The sequence below is a fragment of the Emys orbicularis genome, chromosome 7 (genome assembly GCF_028017835.1).
Source record: "Emys orbicularis isolate rEmyOrb1 chromosome 7, rEmyOrb1.hap1, whole genome shotgun sequence".
NCBI classification, from domain to species: Eukaryota; Metazoa; Chordata; order Testudines; family Emydidae; genus Emys; species Emys orbicularis.
This window is the reverse complement of record NC_088689.1, coordinates 9,541,132-9,568,336: the sequence shown is the minus strand read 5'-3', so window position 1 is coordinate 9,568,336 and position 27,205 is coordinate 9,541,132. Positions and strand designations below refer to the sequence as shown.

The 27,205-nt window shown below is 40.1% G+C and overlaps 1 protein-coding gene across 1 annotated transcript; it reads right to left on the bottom strand.

Moving 5' to 3' along the window:
* On the bottom strand, positions 1 to 25,139 carry PDCD4 (programmed cell death 4). Its single transcript, XM_065407646.1, has 11 exons — positions 25,044 to 25,139; positions 17,242 to 17,541; positions 16,553 to 16,647; positions 12,925 to 13,038; positions 12,459 to 12,680; positions 9,015 to 9,112; positions 6,649 to 6,763; positions 5,641 to 5,748; positions 4,428 to 4,538; positions 3,262 to 3,401; positions 1 to 695 (listed from the first exon to the last, which is right to left on the bottom strand). The coding sequence occupies exons 1-11, from the start codon at positions 25,084 to 25,086 to the stop codon at positions 635 to 637; spliced, it is 1,407 nt and encodes a 468-aa protein (XP_065263718.1). The 5' UTR covers positions 25,087 to 25,139; the 3' UTR covers positions 1 to 634.
* Positions 25,140 to 27,205: the final 2,066 nt, after the last annotated feature.

The following is a 27,205-nucleotide window of genomic DNA, read 5'->3' as shown; positions in this document are numbered from 1 at the left end:
TAGCTTTACAAAAATTTATTTTGTAATACATTCTACCAGAACTGTTCATTTTTTCCAGTTTTGTAGAAAAACAGATGTTCCAGCCACCTTTTACTGCACTGGTCTTTAAGACCTATCAGTGCGTTCCCCTGGAAAAGATGAATACGTCTTATGACCAATCCATTTTTTAGATTCTTTAAAGAAATAACCATTTTTCCTCCCAAAGCACAGCATTTCAACAGCAGCAGCCAAAATGAGGTTACAGCAGCTTAACTTGACCCCTCTATAATAAAGCTTTGTATAAACCAGTGATTTTACTACAAAAACACTGTCCTTGAAGGAAAGGAGTGACAGTCAGACATCAATGCAGAACATGGAATGATTAGGTCATAAACATATGGCACTTACAAAAGGGTAGCTTATTTGAAGGCACCACCACTGAAATGTGGTTACTTGTTCTGTTCTACTATATGCCCAGAGAAAGAAATTTCCTTCCTGAATATAAATTTACAAAACTATTTCAGAAATGATTTGTACCCAAAACAAGTGCTTAAAAAAATTATATATGAACTGTGCTAAGCAACTCTTACAATTTAGATAAAGAATATATTTTTTCCCTTTAAACATCTAAGGCTGCAAGAGTTGGTTTCTGTACTCAGTAGCTCTCTAGTTTAAGACGACCTCCATCTCCTTCACTTACAAAGCGCTTCCTTCCCCTGTAAGGAAAAACAAAATACAAGATTATAAATTTCACATTCGTGTCAATAGTCTTTCTTTATTTACTATAGCTTAGAGTGATCCCCTGCACCACTTCACAGGTCCTGGGAGTAACATGGTGATCAGCACTATTACCTGTGAAATTCTTGATCATCTGAAAAGGCCACATAATCAATCTGAATATTCTACACAGAACACTGTATTTATACTAGGCTTTTCAAAACTTGACTCTCAAGTTTCTTAACAGGCATAATACTTCTTTCTCCCTTTCTTAGAACGCCTTGTAGTGTTAGAACCTGAGAAAGGTGCTAGCTTGACAGCCAAGATAGTGCAGCTCTATTTAGCCAAACAGCAGGAATAGTACAAAGTCATGCAAAGCATTCTTCCCTATGCTGCCCTGTCATTGGGCCTCAAACCCAAGTGGGAGGAATAATCTCTAGGACAGAAAGTTATAATCCTTTGCACATTTTATAGGGCCTTCCAATTACAAAGCTCAAAGTGCTTTGCAAACATTGATCTGGGGAGATGAGAGGTTTAATTAAAGGTTACAAAAACTTATTTTGATAGTGCTTCTACATACAGTCACTAGAACTGAAGTATAATGGAGCTTTAATTTTAAATGATGATGTAAACAAAAAAACTATACCAGGGAATGTGTCAGTATAAAACCTAATGGATTTGACTCCTCAAAGAACAGAACAAGGGACAATTTTAAGTCCCTAGTTTATGGATGTTGGCTCTCTCTGGGATAAGAATAAACTCATTAAAATTTTACAAACTGACTTTATTGCCATCAGGAAGGTAATTTCTATATGAGAAACCTAATTTTCAGCAGATCAAATAAAAAAGGACCTTTAAAAAAATACAGTATATAACCTAACCCATAGTAACAATGCCTTGTGAATAGGTAGAATAATTTGCAAAAAACTCACTTTTTTTAAAAAGTGAAAGGGGAGTACAGTGTTAAGAGCTCAATGCCCCAGAGCTCAAGAAATAAGGCATGGGGCCACCTACTGAACAATGAGGATAAAACAAAATATCGAATAGCTGCTCATTACATGAGCATTATCTATTTTATGTCTTAACTGAGGTAGGGGTCCTGTGGAAAAAATAGTTAACATGACCATGTAATAAAGACTGCATTATAATGCATATGTACAAGGGGCCAAATTAAGGTTGCACATTTCCTGGCATTTCCTAACTTTTGTGTGCTTGACTTTGCATCCTTAATAATGTTCTTTTAATGTAGTTGTGTGTAAATTCCTAGGTTTTAAAAAAGAACACTTAAAACAAATTCCATCATGTGGCATCATAACATTTATGGTTCATCAGCAGGGCTGAAACCTTTAGATCCACCACAGAGCTTGGCCCCTTGAGCTAACAGAGTAACTGATAGCACTAGTAGGTTATCTGCATTACAAAGCTATTGGACACTTTGTCACTGGGTTTCACAGATACTCTCTGACAGCACAGGAATGGCAAGACTCTGGAATTCTCAGTTTTCATTCCAGTTTCTGAAAGGAAGTCTGATCAAGTGGGCATAGGCTCTTCTACCTCTGTTTCCCCCTCCCTCCCATGTTTGACCCTTCTACCCATCTCCTCCAACCTCTCCTATCCAAGTCCTGTCTCTTCCCCATTCCCCCACAGCTGCACATCCCAGTCCCCTTGCCCAGCAGGTCCTACGCTTACCCCTCCAGACTCCCAGTCTTAGTCTCCTTGCCCAGCCAGTTCCAGTTCCTCCAACTCCCAGCTTCTCATCTGATCAGTCTCTCCCTACAACCCTGGCCTCCAGTTGCTGCCCCTCCCTCATATTACTCATCCTTGACCTCCCTCCCCAGTTCATCACCCAATCTCAGTGTCATCATTCCCCACCCCACCCCCAATTCCTTGTCCGAATCTCTTCACACAGCTATTTCCAGTTCTCCTTCTAACCCTGCTGTCCCATCTGCATTCAAAATCAGACAACTTCATCCTCCATGCTACCAAAAGGGGGTCTCCTTGAGAACACAGTTGAGACTGTCTCCCTGCTCTCAGTTCAGGCATGGCCTGCAGCAGGCTGGAGCTGCAATTACAGGGAAAGTCCTGGAGTGGCGGATGCCAAGTGCAGATGGAATCTTTGGGGAATGTAGCTGTTAAAATCTAAGACATATAAGAGCATGTGTGAACTGAGTTTTCAAAGGCTTATAAATTGACCAAATTTGGGCAGATTTTCATAGGGATAGCAAAAGACACATCCCTGACACAGCAGCCACCTCCTGCCAAATTTCAAATTCCTGGTCCAAAGCATGGGAGCTCTAGAGCTTTCCAAAGAAAAAGTTGGCATGATTTTTTAAACATTGACCAAACAATGTATTATTTCCTAGGTTCATTCTCAGCAACTGCTCTACCCTTTTGGCTGATATTTTCCAAAAGAAGTCAGCCTCAGGCAGACACCCAGCATGGAAAGTTTCAGTCTAAATGCTTAAAGTTTGGCAAAGTTCTAAGCAACTGAAGACAGGGTCTTATAATGGGAAATGTCAGGCAAACTTAATATACCAGCTCTGTTTATAATTATACGAAAAGTACCTTGAAGGACAGAGGTCTCTCAGTGGTTTGGAAATGATTCCGGCCTGAAAGCATTCCTCTACAAACCGCTCAAGCATAGAGTATGAATGTGGCACATCCAGGTTAATATCTGGGATTTCACGGTAAACTCGTTCATAACCCTGCAATATCAGAGTTAGGGTAATGAAGTCACATTTTGCTACAAGAAAGGCTACCCTTTTATACTCTCTGAGGGGATTACAATAATCCAAGTAATTTATTAATTTTTAAAAAGTATTAAAAATAATTTCAAGGAATCTACACCACCTCAGCGGCAAGTTAGCACCACACTATAGAACACAGTATTACCTAGGTAGATGAACTAAATTTTAAGATTCCCAAAAATCAGAGGACCTGACTGTGACCAGGCTAACCTGCCTGTACAGTATAATCTCATGGGTAGTAACATCAGAGAGGGAGCAATTTCTGGAGTTTTACCATTCCTCCGATCATTAAGCATCTCCCTAACATACCAGCTCGGACAGCTGAATAATCTGTGCCCGACACAAATCACTTCCCCCCAGAGCAAGGGAAGCGGAGTAGATGGAAACTAGATTGTGAATGTGTCATAGAGTGGTTCCCACTGTGTGGGACAACACAGCTATATGCGGTCACTTGTTCAGGGCTTATGGCAGAACCACAATTTAGTTCAGATATAGCTAAATGATTTTGTTTTTATACTCCTAGTAATTTTTTTTTTTTAAAGCAAGTAAATCTAAATAAGGCTACTTCAGTAAGAATGGCTGGTCAAGATCCATAGAAACATCCCTATTTTATATTGCAACATTATGAAAGATTTAAATTTTTAGTAATTAAACCACATAATTCAGTAAGACACCTCAAAGTTTCCTTGTTATTAGAACATATTTTAAATTATTCTCAACTCTGCAGCTCCACAAGACAACACTGTTTAAGTTCATTTGTACCCCCTTGATACACAACATTTATTGCTATATCTTGGAAACATCAGCTATAGCCTATTTGTACAAGTCACCGGAGGGCCAACAGAACCATAGCAGTACCATTGATAACAATGGATCACCATCTATAGTTTAAGAGAAGGTGTAAAACAGGAATGACGTTTGAAAACACACAACAATTTTTTTGTGAATTACTATTCCAATTATATTTTGGAAAAATACACTTACTCTTTTCATTTGGTCCAGAGTAATGACAGTAGACGTCCAGAGGGATTTCAACAAATCAAGCATCATTTTAAAGGTTGTTTCTCCAGTTGATTCTAAAACCATCACAATTGCCTAAAATAAAGCAAGAGGAAGTGTTTAACTAAAAGACAGTGCAAAAAGTACATTTTACAAGAAATGAAAAGTGAATGCCGCAAACAGAGTTGTAAAGTTTCCACATGGAGAAATGTTTATTTATCACATGCGCCTTCAATGCTAGTATACTACAATATAACAACAAAGCATGTGGTGGAAAAATTATTTGGGTAAGGATACGAAGCATGAAAACAAGGAAGATGTTACCATAGGTATACAGACCACCAGGCAAGAGGAGAGATAGAACAAAAGCTTTCTGGACTATTTCTAGAGGTACTCTAAATCACGTGACCCTGTACTCAGGCATCAGTTAGCAGCAGTGTGGATGGCTCTACTTTCTGATGTCATGTATCTGCATCAGACAGACACCACAATGGAGAATTAAAATTTACACACATTTGAAGGGTGTAAACACCAAGACAAAGGAGCTTCTTGAGAATGAAGGAGCAACTTTATAAAAAGGTAAACATTTAGGTTCAATATCAGCAAAAATGTACTGACAGAAGGCAGTATTAGACTGTGGAATAGTCTCTCCTCCCTCTCTCAGGGCATTTAAAAATAGATTAGACAAAATATTAGGAAGTATACTACAGGGAGCAATCCTCCACTAGTGAAGGATTGACTGTATAACCTAACAGAAGTGGTAAAGACCTATTAAAAGAGCAATCTATCTGCTTGAAACCTGCTGTAATAAATAGCTCACAGCACTACCAACAAGAAAATCTAGGTTTAACAAAACTACGAAACCGGAGCATGGGATTTTTCTTGCCATTATTCCACAGCAGACAACTGTGAAATGGCTCTTTCAGTACAAAATATCCTGTAACTGCCCCATTCATGTAATAAATACAGTTTAATTCTACATCTTCCTGAAGACACCAACAGTTTACCCAAGCACAAGTAGCATGCACTGTACTTAGAGAATTTAGACATCTGATAACATTAATATTTAGGAGCTGAACTTCAGAGTTCAGTTACATTACTTGCATGTCCACACTGTAATAAAACCTAGAATCTGCTCATATTTATCCACAATTTTAAAAAAGTTACAAAAATAAAAGGAGTCTGATTTCTGTCTTACTTCATATACAAGTTCATGGTGAAAATGAGGCACTTCTAGTTCCTGAAGGCAACGCTCAGCTTCTGATACATCTCCAGAAAGTAGGTACTCCTTCAGCAACATATCAATCTATTGGATTTGTTTAAAAAAAAATACTAGGTATAGTTTAAAATCTTACAATTAATCTGATAAATCCCCTACTCAGCTGAGCAACAAACTAGTGACATGCATTTTAAAAACAAATTGTATCCCAAACTGCAACTAGTATTTTAAAAAACACACATCTTAAATTGAGAAGTTATGTCTAACTATACAGATAGTATGAAGCTGAACACTTATCCAGACACCATTTCAAAACATGCAGTGTCTGCACACAGATATGTTTAACGTGCAGCCCATAATTAGAAATAATGTTTGATAAAATGCCCATGGGCCACTCAAGCTTAATATGACTAAGATCAAACTCATTTTCTTTTCTCCAAATCTTCTCCCATTTTTTTGTTACTTATGGTGGCACTATCATTCTCCAACTAAGCCAGGTTTGCAATCTCAAAGTCACAGACTCCTTCCTTTAAATTTTCGACTAATATCTGGAACGTATCCCAAGCTTGCTGCTGTTTCTTCCCCATCCTAATTGGAGTTTCTGAAAAAGCTACCCTCCAACCATGAGGCCAAAAGGGAGACTAATTAAATACAATCATCCCCACCTCTGGATTTCTCAGGCTTCTGATCTTCCATTAGCCTATCTTTTTAAGATCATAAACTCTTAATTGCAGGTATTATCGTTAGGGTGTTCACTGTACAAAGCCAAGTACTAAACAAGACTACAGAGGACAAACATCCTTTTCAGTCAATGTAATGGTCAACATCTTTAATTCATAATAAATACACATTTCAAAACAGCAGAATACGATTTAGGTGCAGGGTTAATGCATCTCTTTCCTCCCTCCCGGTCAATCTGCGCACACACACACACACACACACACACACACACACACACACACACCAGGTTTTTTACAAATTAGCTACCTCTTTAACAAGATGTTTTACAGATTGCTGTCCGCCACCTGATCCCCATACGCTTTCTATACGCTTTCCACCTTTTTTCATACTCAACAGCACAGTAGCTCGGTCCAATGCAGCTCTATAAAGCAAAGGTTGTGTTACAAAATTATTTACATAAATTCACTACAGAGGAGGGAAGAAAGAACAAGGAGTTTCTCTTATGTCAAGACTTGGTTCTGTGGGCTAGGCTATGTTCCAAATTTCTTCTTCTTCTTCATCATCATCAAGTATCCTTCCCTCATTTGACACAAGAGGACAGAACACCTAGTTTCTTTTACTCAGCTAGTAATAGCTTCCCACAATAAGTGACTAGGGAGATCCAACTCCAAGAAAATTTACCCCTTATTTCAAGGCAACCCAACAAATATACATAATCACAAATGCCATCCTCCTCAGATGATGTGCTCACACTTCATCACAGGTAGTTCAGAAGACACTGTCTGTTAAGCAATGCAAGGTCCACATTGACAACCTGGAACTGACAGCCATCAGGTGAGCTTCCTGAAGATCTCTTCCCCACCAACTTCTCCCTTCAGCTACATTCTGATAGGAACAGACCACACAGTAGTGGCGGCCTACCTGAATTATCAAGGCAGGACCTCAGACATTCCTCTACCCAGTGGAAAAGTGTGTTGGATTCCCTCTATGGTAAAATCTGGGATCTCGCAAGGCCCTGCATTTGCTTAGTAATCTAAGTCTCCAAACATGTGGCTAAACCTAAAGTGCCTTTACCTTGGAGAATGGTTACTCCCTTTGGGTTCAAAGAGTTCTGGGACTCCTGAGGTCTGGAGACAAAATGGTGCTTCAGCAGAGGAACAACAAACACAGAGTTTCTAAAAAGACAGGGGAACTAGGGAAGCTTGCCACCTCACTGGGAAGAGGAACTGGAAGTGAAAAATCCTAGATCCAGATTGGCTACCATATACCTGAACAAGGAGGAGTACTAAGCCATTTATTCAGGCTGATCGTAGTCATATTCAGGGCCACCCAGAGGATTCAGGGGGCCTGGGGCAAAGCAATTTCGGGGGCCTCTTCCATAAAAAAAAGTTGCAAAACTATAGAATACTATATTCTCGTGGGGGCCTCTGCGAGGCCCGGGGCAAATTGCCCACCCCCCCAGTCATATTATGGAAAACTGTACTCACTATTTGGAGTGGCTAGGTGAGGTGAGAAGTAAACTGTCTCAGAAGTGGAGGTGGCCATGCTAAATGTATGGATATACTTAATTATTGGGACCAAAAATCCTTCAACCACAGTAAAAGGATTTGCATCATTGAATGACAAAGTTTTCACACTTGGGTGCCTAAAGTTAGGCAACCTGAACAGTAGCAGAGGGGTAGCCGTGTTTGTTGCTTTTTACAGATCCAGACTGAGAGTCCTGTGGCACCTTTAAGACTAACAGATGTATTGGAGCATAAGCTTTCGTGGGTGAATACCCACTTCGTCATGCATCCGACGAAGTGGGCACTCACCCACGAAAGCTTATGCTCCAATACATCTGTTAGTCTTAAAGGTGCCACAGGACTCTCTGTTGCTCTAAACAGTAGCCTAATTTTCAGAGGTACTAAGTACCAACACCACTAACTGATGTCAATGGAAGCTATGGGTGCTCAACACCTCCGAAAACCAAGCCTGAAAGGTCAACACTGTACACAAAAAATGATGTATCCAAAATCTGAGGGTAATTTTTCAAACTCTCTTTTCCCTCCCACCCCTTGCACATAGGCTGCTCCTTCAAACAGTTTTGACTCTGAAACTGAGTCCTCATATCCACATAGGATGAGATAAAGTCTGAGAATGTGAAGGATTGACACTCTCTGTGCAGCACTAAGCATGAAGCAAAAAGAGTTTGTTTGTTTATTTCACAAAATCCTTACGTTGCTTCTCCTGACGCTGTATTAACCTACTGGTCATATACAGTCTTTTTCTAAAGCAAAATACTCCCTAATAGTTTCTGATTTGATCAGAATTTTTCTTAAATATAAGTTAGTAAGCTCTTTTCAAGTGGCTGAGGAAAGGTTAAACTGTAAGAATTCAGTTTGCAAAAATGCTAGTCAAATTTAGTTTACTGCCCGAGTTCAACAGATTCAACTAGATACTAAAGATTGAGTTTGCCAGAAGCATTTAGTATTTCTTGGTTTAAAAGTCTGGGGCGGTTTTTTTGTGACAGGCTTCCTTTGAGGGTTTTTGTTGTTGTTGACTTGTTTTTATACTAGAAGAGAGTGGCCACACCTACTTTATTTTAAAATACCAAATTACTGGTTTGCTTGCTCAGGATTTAAAAAAAAAACCTGACCTATACACACTAACTACAAAGAGCAATCACTTACCGAGCCTGGACACAATCCACGGTGCCTTTGTAGCTGTCTATGTAAGTACTACATAAAATCCCATCTCCAACTGCTCTAGCAATAAATTGGCCCACTAACTGCAACAGAAGAGAAATATTTTTGAGACACTGAATTCAACATGATTTCTGAATAGACATTTTAACTTACATAGTTATTTGGGTTTTGTTTTTAAAATGTGGAGGCTATTCACCTTGGGTAGTAGCTGGAATTATTCACCTATGGGTGCTCCACTTTGGGTGCACACAGACCCCATGTGCCTTTGATCAGAGATTTTAGATAGCAGTGCCCATTTGACCTAGTCATGAGCTTGTCATCCTCATGCCCCATACCAAGGATCTACACAGCTGTGCAGGCAAGCCACCCTCAGCTCCTTCTCTACCATGAAGTCACGCAAGATAATACTTTGAAGCAAAGGGGAAGGAAGGCAGGTAGTGGAGTACCCATAGGGATACACATCTAGAAGAATTCCAGTTACTGCACAAGATGGGCAACTTCTTTCTTTGAATATTGGCCTATGGGGGCTTCACTTCAGGTGACTCCTGAGTGGTATCCCTTGAAGAAAGAGGGGGCTTTGGAGCTGGATCCAATACTGAAGAAAGGACTGCCGTGACAATAGCAACAACCAATCTAGAGGCATGTATCAGGATGCACTGCACAGAGAAAGTGTGCACTGATGCCCAGATTGCTGCTTAGCAAATTGAAGCCATTGGTACATTTAACAAGATGGAGATGTTCTGAACCCTCAACCACACCACCAAATTTGAGGTTTCAATGATGACACAAGGCTGGGTGATATTAGTGGTCATAGTGGGGGGGCCTCTTCTTTTGATATCTTGGTCTCTTAGGCAGTTTGGCTGGTCTATGAAAGCTGAAGAATTGGACCAGATGGGATTTCTGTGTCATTTAGGCTCTGCTAAATTTTCTTTTATCTGCAGTTGTATATAAACACCAAAACCTGTGTGTGGCCCTTGAATCCAGTAAAGGTGTGCAAGGATTAGTCGGCGGACTCACTCAAGCGTCAGTCCATCAAAGGGAAGGACTTCTACAGTAATCTGAACCTCCTTAGGCAATCCCGACAGCTGCAGCCAAGATGCTCGACATGACAACAGCAGTCGAGATGGAACAAGCTGCAGTGTCAACTGCATGTAGGGAAGTTTGCAAGACAGTCCTCTCTGAGAGATGACCCTCAGTTATGGTAGCCTAGAATTGTTCCCGTGTTCTGAAGGAAAGATGATCATTTAAAAAAAAAAAAAAAAAAAAAGCATTGAATTTGCTATATTTGGTGTGATCATAGTTTGCCAGCAGAGACTGATAATTCTCTTTTCTAAACTGGAGAGTTGCGAGGAGTAGCTTTTACACCCAAAGAGGTTGAGGCGCTTCTGGTCTTTACTGAACAGTGTAGACTTAGTAGGATGTTGTCTGCCATGCTCAACAACAACCCTTACAACTCTTTTTAGTGGTGAGGAGGGTATGAGAATAAAAAAAAAAAGTCCAAAATGGTCAATCTTGATAGTGACTGAAGCTCTTTTGACAGCCGGGGTGGTATCCAGGCCTGGATCCAAGGCTGGTCAGAGGCAATATTCCATCACGAGGAGCCAAAGTTTAATCTATTTTTTTCCTAGTTCTATTTTTAGAAACTGAGGTCTTGCACTTGGCTGAGCTGTGGGTATTTCCCACACAACAGCTATGGGATACACTTGAAACCTAGGGATACTGGAATACCTGATCGACAATGACCCCTTAGGCAAACCCCTCAGAATTGGGGGGGGGGAGAGGTATTAAATGCAACCCCCCCAAATAAACTTAAGAGGTACGTGTGATGGGTCTCTGGGTACCCAGGATTGAGAGTCACCTTGTTACCCACCTGCCTGCAACATAATGAAGTCTTGCTTGTGGTAACTGGGTATTTGCTTGAATGGTGGTGTTAGGGAGCTCTTTCCTCTGGGCTGTTCAATCCCTGTTTTTCCCTTGCAGGTTAACAACAGGTGCACCTCAGCCCCAGAGTCCCTTTGAATCATTTCCCTGTGCTATTCAACCCCTGTCACTGGCTAAACAAAGAAATCCCAGATCCTCTGCCCCCAAAGGAGCAGTGTACCCCAGTTCACTAGTTTTACCTCAAACTACTGTTCCTGTAAAAACAATTTTTTTTTAAATACACACAACGTATGTGAGCACTTACAATAAAACAAAAGTAGGTTTACTTAAAAAAGAATTCAGAGTTAACTAGGAACCGGAGAGTGGTGGAAACAAATGAATACAAAACAAAATCCTAAAACCTACAAACTTGTGTCTATGTTTATTAACAGTTACCTTGCCTATTTAATAAAGTAGGTTTTCCCTGCCAAGTTCAGTCTGTTGAAGAGCTGTCTGGCTTCACAGGAACCAAGATCCAATTTTTCACGAGAACATCCCTGCTCCCCAAGATGTCTCCTCACTGAAAGGAGGAAGAGCGTCTTTCTCCTCTCTCTCCTATATTGAATCAGTCTTTTGTCTTTATTCATAGACAGGTTGAGCCTTTGTAAGGTTTTGTCTGTTGTAATGTTCCTTTTTTACCCCCATTGATAGTTTTAGGATGGAGCAAGGCTAAACAACGGAGTCTTGCCTTACATCACAACTAACTAGGGTGGCATGACAACGCCCTCCTGCTTGAATGGGACACCACAGAGACATATTGTCCCTTAGTGACTAACTTTTACTTCAAGTCTATAAAACATACTTTCTATATAAATATATTATTCCTTAAATATTACATGTACGTACAGCTTGCAACAATTCTGAATCTTGCCAAGGGCTTTCTGTAGATACTTTACCATGCTACTCTTTATGAATAATAAATACCCTCCAAGACCTGTGTTTGTCAGGTTGAGATAAGAGTTGTTTGCAAAGAACAGGAGACCCTCTGCGTTACAGTATGATTATCAAAAGAACTAAAACTGAACTAAAGCCTCGAGGCCAAGCTAGAGCAAAGCTGAAGTGTGCACACTAGAAGCTCTGTCTCAGGCCATCAGGCAGCTGAGAAGGAACGGAGGGCAGTTTGCCTGCACAGCTTTATGTATCCTTGGAATGGGGCACAAGAATATCTGGCGTGCCTGCGAGGGCTAAACGGGCACTACTACAAACAAAAAGTCTGATCAGAGGTAAACAGAGCACATGCGCACCTGAAGTGGGGCACCTATAGGAACACTACTTGAATAAGGGTTAGTTTTGCTACACAAATTAAAAAAAACAAAAAGGGAAACTTCTCAAATTAAAACACTCATCTGGGAGTTAGGAAGGGGAGTGGTGAGACAGAAGGGAGCTACAGCATACAAGTGATAATGCCACAAAAATACATTACACCTTATTTCATGAAGCAGTTTAACTGAACGACACTAACCATGGAGGTTAAAGTCAAAGATCTGGTGCAAAGGGCTGTAGGCATACCTGTGGTGCTCTGGGAGAATCCAACATCAATTCAGGTAGTTCTTTCAGTAGTCTATCAAATGATTTTTCCACATCACTTGTGCTCACTACTGTCCCACAAAGGTCAGAGAGGAGCTTAGATGTCATTTCTCTGTGACTAGCCTTCCCCTCTAATGACAATGATACGGCCAACACTGGCACACTGTATTTCATTTCACCAAGATTTAAATCCCTCAGCATCTCCTAAATAAGATTTGAAGAAAATATATTAACATTTTAATAAAACAATGTTAACAATTAATAAAAAAAAGGAGTTAAAAGATTTAATAAAAAAAATTCAAATAATCACTACAAGGGCAGAAGGAAGGTTGTTTGGGTGCCTTAACTGTGCATTTCCATATCAGCACCTCTATAATCTCGTTTGTAACTGGCTGTGACTTCCCATGTCAAGTGTGATATTTTTAAAAATACAAGTTGTCAGACATACCGCAACTTCATTAGTATCTCCATGTTCAAAGTATTCCTGTAACATTGGTGTTAAAGTTTTATCAAATGCTCTTTCATCCAAAGGTGGAACTACAGTTTCATAGACACAATTCTCCTGTTTAAAAAAAAACAAAAGAAATCAGATACTACATCTGAACAGCAGCAGCGTCTCACTTGCTCTCTTTATTGCAGAGCTTAAATGCTTTTTAAATCATTAACTCTTTGGTACTTGCAGCCAAGATTTCTATCAGCAATGACTGCATCATGCCTTTGCAATCAGTTTGTGGAAACTCATCAGTTCTAGAACAAAGATAACATTTCCCAAAAATATAAAAGCTGAATTTACTAGTAAGTAACATTAGAACTTCCAACATCGTAAGCACCTAGGATTCTTCTGGCACCATACTGTTAGAAACAAAATTTTCACGTACCCCATACATGGAAGGGAAGGAGACAAACTCATATCCAGCTCTGCAGAAAGGCAAAAGCTTAACCAGACACCTTGCATCTTTCCCCACAAGCTACTCTCCCCTCCCCAATAAAGAAGCAGCCTGTTTTTCAAAACAGCTACATGGCCAGACCACCAATAACATGTAAAACGTGTTAAGGAAGAAAAGGACTTGGCATTTAATTTTCAGGGTGTTTGGTAAAGTCAGTTAGAAGCACTCACAAAAGGGGGAAGAGATCATGCAGCAATTGGCCACGGGGCAGCCTGACCTTGTAGGGCAATATAAGCTTAAGAACCAGAACACCAGCACAGCCAATCTTCCTCCATATCCCTCAGTTCCCCACTCCTCCTGGACTGACATGCTAATATTCAGACGTACGTAAGTAGATAGGTAGGGGTGTGAGAGTGTGGAAGGAATGGGATGGAAGGACAGTTCTGTAACAGGTTATGTCTGGGTGGAGGCGTGAGAGGAATAGATATATTAGTGTCCTGGACCACCATGACAGTCTGTGCTGCACACTGCATATGATATTCATTTGTAGTTCAGAGGGGTACTGCAGCCTCCATGTACAAGAGAACCATCACAGCTTGGACAAAAAGTGTAACATGGTGCTGCCTAATGGGGAAGCTCAAGAGGAAACCAGTACTTAACAGTCTGAAAAACACATCCCGTGGTGTCTTTCATAAACTAAGAGCAGCAGCTTTGGTAAGACAGTACTTAAAGTGTCCGACTCAGCAGTTCAGCTTGATTTTTAAATGTTTGGAGTTTTTTTTTTTTTTTTTAAACTGGGTCTACAACTCCCTATGACCCATTCAACTGTAAGCACTGGAAGGGAAAGCCACACTTGAGAGTGGACATTTACACACTTATCCTAGGCCAGTGGTCCCCAAACTTTTCACGGTCATGCCCCCTCTTTACCCCTGTCTACACCCACCCCCCAGGAGCCATGGCCCCACTCCCGGCCCCCGGGGGTGGGCACAGACAGGAGTAAAGGGGCAAGGCTGGGGCCACAGCTAGGGGCAGGGCTGGGGCCGGGAACAGAGCCATGGTTGGAGGTTGGGGCTGGAGCAGAGCGGGGCTAGGTGGTGCTCCCGTCCACTGTGGGGGCTGGCCCGAGCCCCGCCATGCCCCCTCGAACATTCCTCTGCACCTCAGAGTTTGGGGACCTCTGTCCTAGGCTCTTTAAATATTGTCTGTAGCCTTAGACTCAGACTATCTATTCTCAACCCTCAACAAGCTACTATGCACTATTTGAGAGGGCCAAGGTACAACAGTGACTACTTTATGCATCTCTTTTTAGCTGTCAAGATATGCCCCTGTCATAACTATAAAAGGAAGGGTAACAGCTCTCTGTGTACAGTACTAAAATCCCTCCTGGTCAGAGACTCCAAAATCCTTTTACCTGTAAAGGGTTAAGAAGCTCGGGTAACCTGGCTGACACCTGACCCAGAGGACCAATGAGGGGACAAGATACTTTCAAATCTTGGGGGGGGAAAGGCTTTTGTGTGTGTCCTTTGTTTAAGGGGTTGTTCGCTCTTGGGACTGAGAGGGACCAGACATCAATCCAGGTTCTCCCCATCTTTCTAAACAAGTCTCTCTTATTTCAAAATTGTAAGTAAAAGCCAGGCAAGGCGTCTTAGATTTACTTTGTTTTCTCAGCTTGTAAATGTACCTTTTACTAGAGTGCTTTTCTTGTTTGCTATACTTTGAACCTAAGACAGAGGGGATTCCTCTGAGCTCTTTAAGTTTGATTACCCTGTAAAGTTATTTTCCATACTGATTTTGCAGAGATGATTTTTACCTTTTGCTTTAATTAAAAGCCTTCTTTTTAAGAACCTGATTGATTTCTCCTTGTTTTAAGATCCAAAGGGGGTTTGGATCTGTATTCACCAGGAGTTGGTGAAAGGAAGGAGGGGGGAAGGGTCAATTTCTCCTTGTTTAAGATCCAAGCAGTTTGGATCTGTATTCACCAGGGAATTGGTGAAAGGTTTCTCAAGGCTTCCCAGGGAGGGAATCCATCGAGAATGGTGGCAGCGGGACCAGAGCTAAGCTGGTAGATAAGCTTAGCAGTTTTCATGCAGGCCCCTACATTTGTACCCTAAAGTTCAAAGTAGGGATACAGCCTTGACAGCCCCCTCAAGCTTTGACACACAGCGTGGGCAGTGGTGTCAACATCTGTTAAAGAATCCTTTGACTTCAGCCATTAGATCTATATTTTACCTTCAAAGCAGTGCATCAAGCTGATTTCCTAGATTTGATGTGCACCAATGTATTAAAAAGCCACAGTGTTCCACACTGAAATTGATTTTATCTTGGTTCATACCCAAATACTGAAGATAGGACCATATGACCAGTTTTTCCCCCTACCAACTGCACAGAGTCTGTACAATGAGCAACTGCAGAAAGAGTTAAAAACTGAAAGGTGTACTGGCTTTGAACTCCTTCAGAGATCTGCAGCATTTAGTGTTCATGTCTAATAATTTAAAACAAAGAAGAGAAAAAGCTACCACACATACTTAGCAGTTGTACCTCTGTGTTTTTACTATAAAGTATATGTCAAGAACCTGATTTATCTACTATTCTTTTTATCCATATGCAATAGGCACCTTAAATCAGTACCAACACTAGCAGTATCTAAATACTGAAAATGGAATTTGTTTTCACTTCTGTTGATACCAACTTAACACTTCAAAATATTACTGTAGTAAGAGACCCTGATGATTTGTGAACACTAGTTTTGTAGTAAAACCAATACAAGAATGTAGGCATTTTTATAAAAAGATTAAGAAAAAACTACCAAAATATACATTTTAATTACAATTTAAAGGACTGAGAAACAAACATTTTTTCTTGAATGTCGATCAGTTTTTACAGAATTAGAGCTTAATCCTGCAAGGTGCTAAGTACCATGGCCCTGATCCAGCAAAGCACTTTAAGCATATGTTTAATTTAAGCATGAGTAGTCCCACTAGACAAACCAAGACCACCTTAGCAGGCTACACCAACCTCTTTGCTAGTGAATGGGCCTACTCATGTGCTTAAAGTTAAGCATACACTTTATCAGAGCCAGTGTTTAACATCTTTAGGATCAAGCCTTTACAAATGTCGCATCAATTACAGTGAATAAAAAGGCTATTTCCATCTCAAACTTGCACTGTATAAAACAAAACATTTGCTCACCTGGTCATCGTCATAGTTGGGATCTTTAATATCCACTTCCTCCACGTCATACACTTGCCCTGGTGTACCCCAAACACCTTTGCCACCTGCACCACCTAGCAAAACATGCAAAAGTGAAAAAAAGAAAAGATAGCCAGCTTATGGTAAATGCTAAGTTGATCTCAAAATATCTCCATACTATCATGCCTCATTCGGGCATGTGTGTGTAAGCCTCAGATTTTCTGGGATATGCAGAAGTATTTGCATAATATATCTTTCAACTCCCAGCCATTTGGGCCTTGCACCACTTGAGTCAGGAAACTGTAAGCAACATGAGGCAGCATGAAGAGTGCTGAAGGTTGAAATAATTGTCCTTTAAGTTATTAAAGGGAGTATCCCAGATATAAATTCCATCATAAACCTCAAGATCTGTAGATTGTACTGTACATTATGATATAACAACAATGTAGTATCCTAAAGAAATAAGTTGATTCTGCTTGGTATAATGAATAATGCATGTGTGTACACCATAATCCATTATTGAAGATCGCTATCTGCTGTGGCCATCCCCATCCAACCATTATAAAAAGAACTACTGAATGGCAGGATAGACGGAAAAGGTTGTTTAGGGAGAAGATAATCCAAATGGAAAAACATGCCTTTAGACAAAAGCCCATAAGCAGAGACCCTTCTTAGTAGGCTACACCAACCTTTCTTTGGTAGTCCCCTTCCTTTTCCAGACCGGGATCGTCTGTCCAGAAATTTTCCCTTTGGACTAGTTGGTGCAGTGACTCCAATTTTCAGTGCCTCTCCATTATCACTAACAGAGTCTCCTCTCCCAGAATCACGAGAAGAATTTTTCCTTAACCGCCTCTTTGCTCTAGCATTAATTTTAGCTTCATTAATGGAAGATGCAGCTATCCAATTTCCATTGATTTCAGTCTTTATTTCCTCACTTCCACCATTTTCTTCCTCAGCAGAAAATGGAGTGTCACTTAGATGATCAAGTTCTCAAAAGAGAAAAGACACAAAGAAAAATCTAGTTACTGCTTTAAGCAGTTATCGTAAAAGTTATACAAAATATTCATCATGATTTTAAAAAATTACATGTTTAAAATGGAAACCTGTAATATAAAAGAAATATTAGATGTAAGGTTGCTGAACCAAAGTACCTGACCACATTCCAGTTACTTTTATTTAAGGCAAAGTTGTTGCTTTTCCATTGCCGGTGCAGTGGCATAATGGGAAATAAAGCTCTCCTAAGCTACATGCCAAAGAACATGTATGTGGGTAGGTGAAGAGCAACTGAATGAACATTTTACAAATAGATAAACCAAGTAAAGGGGTTCTGTAAACAAGCATGGAGCTACTTGGGTTTATAATGTCTCTCGAACTCAGTAAAACATATCCATTTTCCGTAAGTAAAATTCATAGAGTACCACTGGCTGCAATAGAAATAAGAGATAAACTGCAAGAGCACACACTTGGAAATTTCTCAGCATGCCACCAATGAAGAACTGACTTACCGGTTGATAAGCAGTAACGCAACTTTTTTTAAAAATTGGAATCTTTACCAAGATGCAACGGCATAAAATAGGAAGTGTTTCACTATACTTTATTGGGCTGGTTCTGCAAACACTCCCGGACGCAATGCTTACACCTACGTATAGTCTCATTGCAGTAAATGGGACTACACTCATAAGTAAGAGCTACACCCAATAATAAGGCTTGTAGGCTCAGACTTTAGTTTTTAAAGTGGAATTCCATCTATGTGTACATGCTGAAGGTTTGCAGAGTGGGGCCCTTAGCATTTTTTCTATTTTTAAAACAGACTCTTGAAAACATGTCTGCCTATACTTAACCTGTTCTATGGATGAACAGAAAATTTTAAACTTCCCAGCTATCAATCTAGCACTTCCACATGCACTAAATTCATGTACAATTTTTTTAAAGTGATGTTACTTCATTATATATGTATTATCATTGTAGTAAATACTACCTGGCAATTTCCATTTGGCTACGTTTCTCAGAACTGAAATATTTTCAAAACTAAGCAGTTTTATGGAAGGTAATTGAGAACAAAATGCCGTAATGAAGCAATTCCAACTTCAAAGTATCTGCCGGTGTCCAAGATAATTACAGTTTATAAATTTACATATTTCAAAATGAAGAAAGCTTGATGCAAGTGTTTCTTTTCAGAATCAATGAAATAATGCTGAGATATTAGTGTTTCCAGATCTGAAGGTTAGAATGGAATGGCTGCATTACCGTTTAACTGCAAGTCACACTTTTCCACTAATTACTTACTTAAAAATGGTTCCTCTCATGTTGGAAACACGCTAAACAAAAAAACAAGACCCTTGTATGTGAAAGATATTCCCCCTAACTTGGGCTTTATATAAGTTTGCCCAACATCTTTATAAAGTAAAACAGAACTGTATAAAACTAAGGAGAAAATAAATAAATAAATAAATAAATAACTAAATAAATAAATAAAAGGTGGGTTTACTTACACCCTTATCTCCAACAATGTCCTTCCCCAGCCCAGGTCTACAACTCAGCCACCAAAAAACTACTCTTCCTAGCGATCCCTGCTCTCTTGCTTCTCAGGAAGAGACTGGATGAGAATTACCCTGAGCCAGCTTTGTCCTTACTACTGAAGGGAGAGTTGTGACTGTATAAAAAGAAGGTGACCCTCTACTATTGTGGCAACCACTGTTATACAATTGCAACAAATCTTGTGCAAAGTATGCCTTGTAAGGCATCACTGGAAAAGTTGTGATCTGCTGAACATTGTTATCCTGTTTATATTTATGTATTATCATTGTGTATGAAGTTATGAATCTTTGCTATGTGTTTGTATCTCAAACATGTTGTGTTCCTGGGTAACATGCCCAAGACAGATTTACATCAAAGCCAGCCAGCCAGCCATGACTGATAGGCCATTAAAGAGAATCAACTCTTCCTGAGGATGCCTCAGAGAACATGTAGACAATGGACGCCTCATGACTCAGCAAGGCACATAGAACATATGATCCCTGACTTCATGTTTGAGACGGTAACTTTCCATGCACATGGACTGGGGGGTATAAATTGGAGACTGTGACATCATTTCTTTGCCTCTTTCCTGTTCCACATCTCTGGACTGTGATTTCTAACAAAAAAAGCTTTGAACAATGGACTGAGGACCCCCGATATTTGAGAGGCCAGAGAAACTTTTTACAAAACTGGCAGATTTAACATCACTCCTATTATCCTGATCTACAAATTCTGAAATCAGCTGTAATGTATATGATTCATGTTAACCATTTAATAACGCTTCTTTTTTTATTACTAAATCTTTAGTTAGGTTACTAAAGATTGGCTGCAGCGTGGTATTTGGTGAGATCCTGATCTCATGTTGATCGGGGGGGGGGGGAAAATGTCTGGCTCCTTGGAGTTGGAAGAACCTAATATATGTGATTTCTGGTTCTAATGGTCATTTAACACAGAAGTCTGGTTGTCTGCATGGTGCATGAGGGGCTAGAGTGCCTGAAGGGGCCCGTCTTTGGCTTCATAATAACTAGTATAGTATTTTGAAAGCACATATTTGTTATTGGCTTGGTGATAGAATATACCACCTGCCTGGAGTACATGCCCTGTATTTTGGCAATATGACCTGAGATTGGCACTCTTAGCTGTATACCAGGCAGCGTGACAAGAGTGACGTTACAGTCAACTCTGGTCTCAGTCTCTAGATCAGTAATATGGAAATCTTCCCAGAAGTACTTCTAAACCTCGAAGGGCCAGCACATTGTTGCAATGCTGAAACATTACATGCTTACTATCAACGCTAAAGTGACTATTTAAAAATAAAAGAAATTTGAACAAAGGCTATTGAGAACATACTTTTCCCCGTTTGTGCACAAACAGCTTACCTTTATAATTCTGTAAGCAACTAGACCGCAGTGAGAATTAGTCACCTCATTAGACTAAGACTATGTTAAACAATTAAGCATTAGTTTTGCCACTGGCCTATACACAATCACCAGCATGTTTTAAGCTCTATCGTTTTGCCCTCCACTACAGAGCTGGGTAAATGCATTAAGTGCAGTCTGAGAAGAGTAACTAGAAGTTTATATCTCTAAAAAGTGTTTAAAATTTAAATAAATAGTTTAAGTACAAATAGAAAAAAGATTTCTTTTTGAATAGTTGCACTGCAATGAAAAGCATTCTATATCAGTAAGCCTTTACCCATAATAAAGAAGTGAACCAGTTTAGCTAAACTGATCTAGTTAAACTGATACAACCACTAATGTAGAAACACTTGAAACCTTTAACCTTGGCTTCTATAAATTTATTTTAAAACTGATAATCTAAAGCAATTTAAGCAAAAATGAATGTGCTTAAAGTGCACCTACATTGGGTTTAACGCCATTAATTTAGTTAAGTCAGTCCAGTTTTCTAGTATAAAGGAGAGCCTGAGACTCATAGTACTTACTGAGCAAGTACAACCAGTTCCTCTTCTATTAAATTTATGATCAGGATGAGTTTAGCAATACAGAGGCTTTTGTAAAAGGAAATCATGCCTCTCCAGTCTATTAGAATTCTTTGAGAGGGTCAACAAGCATGTGGAGGACAAGGATGATCCAGTGGATATAGTGTACTTGGACTTTCAGAAAGCCTTTGACAAGGTCCCTCACCAATGGCTCTTAAGCAAAGTAAACAGTCATGGGATAAGAGGGGAAGGTCCTCTTGTGGATCAGTAACTGTTTAAAAGATAGGAAACAAAGGGTAGGAATAAATGGTCATTTTTCACAGTGGAAAGGGGTAAATAGTGAGGTCTCCTGAGGATTTGTACTGGATCAGTGCTATTCAGTGTATTCATAAGTTATGAGGAAAACAGGGAGAACAGTTAGGTGGCAAAGTTTGCAGACGGTACAAAGTTACTCAAGATTGCACTCAACTTTGGACTTAGCTAAGAGTTACCAAGGAATCTCACAAAACTAGGTGACCAGGCAACAAAATGGCAGATGAAATTCAATGTTGATAAATGCAAAGTGCTGCACATTGGAAAACATACTCCCAACTATACATACAAAGTGATGGGGTCTAAATCTGCTGTTATCACTCAAAGATCTTGGAGTGATCGCGTATAATTCTCCGAAAACATCTGCTCAGTGGCAGTCAAGCTAACAGAATGTTAGGAACTATTAGGGAAGGGATAGATAATAAGACAAAAAAATATTGTTGTCACAATATAAATCCATGATACGTCCACACCTTGAATACTGTGAATAGTTCTGGTAGCCCTGTCTCAAATAAAGATATATTAGAAATGGAAAAGGTACAGAAAATGGCAATAAAAACAAGTATGGGTATGGAATTGCTTCCATATGATACTCCTGGAGGAATTCTGCACCACTGCACACATGCAGAATTCATGTTCCCTGCAGATTCCCTCCCACCCCCGCAGAAAATACATTTTGCCAGAGAGAGTCACTGCAATTACACATTTCGCCCACCAGGGGCTGCTGTGGCACCACAAGAGAGGGAAGCCGGCTCACAAGCCGGAGCAGTTAGTCAAGAGAGGGAGGAGGCAGAGGTCAGGTGAAGAGGCACAGGACACGGGGGAGGGACAGACAGAGCAGGGCACATAGAGCTGCTGGGGGGGGGGTCATGCACTGGCGTTCAGAAGGGCTAGCAGGGGGACAGACTGAGGTGGGGACACAGGAGCTAATGGGGTGACAGCACTGAGCCAGGGGCTGAATGGGTGGGGGGTGCCAGGCCACATGTGCCTGACTCAAACTTTTGTACTAATATGCCTAGTAAGGAATCTATTTGTCAAAAAACATTTCCTGAATCTTTTTTTTTGTCTGTATTGTTACAGACATACTTACTGACATGTATTTTGAAATAAATTATCGAAATAACTGAAACTAGCACAATTATATTGTGTTATTTTGACAAATAAAATATGCAGAATTTAAAAATATTGTGTGCAGAATTTTTAATTTTTTGGCGCAGAATTCCCTCAGGAGTAATAGGAGGAGAAATTAAAAAGACTGGGACTGAGATGATTGAGGGGGAATATAACAGAAGGTTATGAAATCATGAATGGTGTGGTGAAAGTGACTAAAGAAGTGTTAGTTACCCCTTCACATAATACAAGAACCAGGGCTCACCCAAATAAATTAATAAACAGCAGGTTTTAAACAAACGAAAGGAAGTACTTCTTCACACCACATGGTCAACCTGTGGAACTCATTGCCAGGAGATGTTGTGAAGGCCAAAAGTATAACCGGGTTCACAAAAGAATTAGGTAAGTTCACAGAAGACAGGTCCACGAATAGCTATAAATCAATATGGTCTGGAACAATCTCATGCTCTAAATGTCCCTAAACCTCCGACTGCCAGAAGCCAGAACTGGATGACAGGGGATGGATTACTCAATAACTTGCTGTGTTCTGTTAATTCCCTCTGCAGCATCTGGCCCCTGTCAGAAGACAGGATACTGGACTAGATGGACTACTGGTCTGACCCAGTTCCCAGTCTTATGTTATGTTCTTATTATGTGTTTCCTCTGCTTTTAATCCTAGGGACAGTTATATGAGAGCAAAAATCTCTGCTCCAAAGGAGTTTATTTGCTCTTGTTTAATCTTGACCTGAAGTCATTCCTGTGTTTGTGACATCACAACTAGTTGCTGTGACAGGAATTATAAACATCAGATTATTATGACTTCAAAGTCACTATCATCTAGTATTCTAGTTAAGCACCACTTGGGATGTTGCAAACAAAAACAAACAGGAGGAAAAGAGGAACTCCTAAGGAACAGAGATTTTATTTGCATGGAATTATTCCAATTTTAAAAGAAATACATCAGGCAGCAAATGTAATATAGTTAGTAGAACTGTTTCTAAATAGATTATTTCTCCAAGTTTGTTATGAAGATCTTTAAAGAAATAGGTTTATTAAAAAAAATAATAAAATGGAAAATCATGGGAGACGGGAGAGATTCCAGAAGACTGGAAAAGGGCAAATATAGTGCCCATCTATAAAAAGGGAAATAAAAACAACCCAGGAAACTACAGACCAGTTAGTTTAACTTCTGTGCCAGGGAAGATAATGGAGCAAGTAATTAAGGAAATCATCTGCAAACACTTGGAAGGTGGTAAGGTGATAGGGAATAGCCAGAATGGATTTGTAAATAACAAATCGTGTCAAACCAATCTGATAGCTTTCTTTGATAGGATAACGAGCCTTGTAGATAAGGGAGAAGCTGTGGATATGGTATACCTAGACTTTAGTAAGGCATTTGATACGGTCTCGCATGATATTCTTATCGACAAACTAGGCAAATACAATTTAGATGGGGCTACTATAAGGTGGGTGCATAACTGGCTGGATAACCGTACTCAGAGAGTTGTTATTAATGGTTCCCAATCCTGCTGGAAAGGCATAACGAGTGAGGTTCCGCAGGGGTCTGTTTTGGGACCGGCTCTGTTCAATATCTTCATTAACGACTTAGATATTGGCATAGAAAGTATGCTTATTAAGTTTGCAGATGATACCAAACTGGGAGGGATTGCAACTGCTTTGGAGGACAGGGTCATAATTCAAAATGATCTGGACAAATTGGAGAAATGGTCTGAGGTAAACAGGATGAAGTTTAACAAAGACAAATGCAAAGTGCTCCACTTAGGAAGGAACAATCCGTTTCACACATACAGAATGGGAAGAGACTGTCTAGGAAGGTGTACGGCAGAAAGGGATCTAGGGGTTATAGTGGACCACAAGCTAAATATGAGTCAACAGTGTGATGCTGTTGCAAAAAAAGCAAACATGATTCTGGGATGTATTAACAGGTGTGTTGTGAGCAAGACACGAGAAGTCATTCTTCCGCTCTACTCTGCGCTGGTTAGGCCTCAACTGGGAGTATTGTGGCCAGTTCTGGGCACCGCATTTCAAGAAAGTTGTGAAGAAATTGGAGAGGGTCCAGAGAAGAGCAACAAGAATGAGTAAAGGTCTTGAGAACATGACCTATGAAGGAAGGCTGAAAGAATTGGGTTTGTTTAGTTTGGAAAAGAGAAGACTGAGAGGGGACATGATAGCAGTTTTCAGGTATCTAAAAGGGTGTCATAAGGAGGAGGGAGAAAACTTGTTCACCTTAGCCTCTAAAGATAGAACAAGAAGCAATGGGCTTAAACTGCAGCAAGGGAGGTTTAGGTTGGACATTAGGAAAAAGTTCCTAACTGTCAGGGTGGTTAAACACTGGAATAAATTGCCTAGGGAGGTTGTGGAATCTCCATCTCTGGAGATATTTAAGAGTAGGTTAGATAAATGTCTATCAGGGATGGTCTAGACAGTATTTGGTCCTGCCATGCGGGCAGGGGACTGGACTCGATGACCTCTCGAGGTCCCTTCCAGTCCTAGAATCTATGAAAAAGCCACCACAATACAATTTACAAATAAAAGAAATTCCAGTGTCAATTAAACAATAGTTTAAATACAAAAACTAAAGACCTTATATACCTGTTGGGTTAACATTATATATCGGCTCATTTTCTACTTCCATAGTTGTTTAATTGCACTTCAACTGAACTGACTGTAAACGGAAATCTTTCCTTTCAGGCCTAAAAAGAAAAAGAAAAAAAAAAGGGCAGTAAATGCAATTAACATTGAATACAGAAATACATTTGATTTTTCAGTGGACTAAAGTCTGACTGAAATAGAATATTAGGAGTCTTTTACCTAGTCAACATTCATTTTCACCCAAATTCAAGTATTAAGACTGGTATTTTTTTTTTAATTAGCATTAACTTACTGGTACTAGTGAAAATATTCATGGGATGGTGAAAATGTAACAGAGAGCACCATTTATAAAACAGCACAGATAGTGTACAACTGTAATACCAAAACAAAGGTCAAATCTACACTTAAGTTTTACCAGTATACTTTGGTTTAAAACAAACAAACAAACAAACAAACAAAAAACCACACCCCTAACTGACCTATGTAGTTGTTATACTGGTAAAAACCCTAGTGCAGGCACAGTTACACCGATGTAAAGATGACTCATACCAGTATAGTTATTCCCCTTCCCATATATGACTATCTATGTGGGTTTAAAGCATCTTTATGACATCATACATGCATCCACACTAGGAGAGTTGTACTAATTCAACTATACCACTATAGTTAAAGCATTAGAACTTTCTAGTCTGGAGAAGCCCTTACCATGCATCCTAATTCACTGGCTCCCCTACACCCAAACACAGATCTATAGGCCATATACATTTCTTCTACAGAAGTACACACACCTGAGAAGCTCTCACTTCTGTATTCTCTCATGAATACTCTGCTCTCTCCTTTTTCTGTGAATTCTGCTAGCTAGGGGCCAAGGTGAACAAGTTCTCTCTTTCTAGAGAGATTACTGTTATTTTCCTCTCCTCCCTTCCCATTCATCTCTATAAACAGCTGAATAATGAGATTTTGAAAGAGATGGCATCTCCCCTTTTCTTAAAAAAAAAAAAAAAAAAGATTTCAGCCAGTAAGACTACAATATGCAAGTGAATCAGGTGGGCAGTACACAAAGACATATTGGCTACATCATTTATCACAAACTTTTACCTGCAAAGTTTTCATGAATCACTTTGTAGTCTTGTGAATGTTATTGGTAGGTGTAGTTCTCCCATGAGATTTCAATGGCTCTTCTCCTCTTCCCTTTCCACCTGTTGCAGTCCTGCAAACACTTTATTGTTGAGTGGCGAGTTTGTGACATTAGGTGACATCAACCCTCCCCATTTTTCTCCTCTAGTTCACTTGCCTAGTACAGACTTATTGACTACAGTGATGAATAACCAGTGGTTGAAGGTACAAAACTTGCCTTTTTATAGTGATTTCTGTGTATAATCCAATTTTCTCAGGTCACACCCCAATTTCAAACAATTAACCTTGAGTAAGGCAATGTCCTCTCCCCCATACCATCCAACACCTCATTTAAATGTCTTTCTTTCAGCATTACCTCAATCATTCAGTTCTGAAGCACTCTTATTATGCTAAGAGTCTTCTCTTGTACTGCTCACTCAGGAAGGGGAATCAAGATCGTCTGACTATCTTAGGAGGTTAATTTTCTTCTTCCTAGTAGAATGTTCCATTACAGATGTGTTTCTCCTTTAAAACAAAAGGAAAATACAATTATATAGTAATAAAGAGACTGCATAGAACACTAGAACTAGGAAAAGTAATTTTAACATTTATTATAATAACTACCACCAGTGAGGAGGACTTTTTTCCCCTATACAGGACCTCCCACAAATCTACTTGAGACCACCTTCCATTTCAAAAATTTGAAAGGACATCGGTCTGTAATATTCCTTGGGGGGTCATGACCCTCAGGTTCAGAACCCCATCTTAGACTATAAACATGACATGGGTGCCAGCACACCTCAGCTTTACAGCTCACACAGTCACACTAATCAGGAGACTGCACTGTCAGTCAGGGCCGCCCGTAACTATTCTAGGGCCATACGTAGCCCCCCTGTGGGGGAGGGGGAGCAGGACTGGCTTGGGGGGCACGGAGGAACCGCCCCCCACCACTCACCGGCGGCACTGGGGCAGAGCAGGGGCAGGAAGAGGCAGGGCATGGGCTTTGGGGAAGGGGTGGAGTGGGGGCAGGGCTGGGGCGGAGCAGG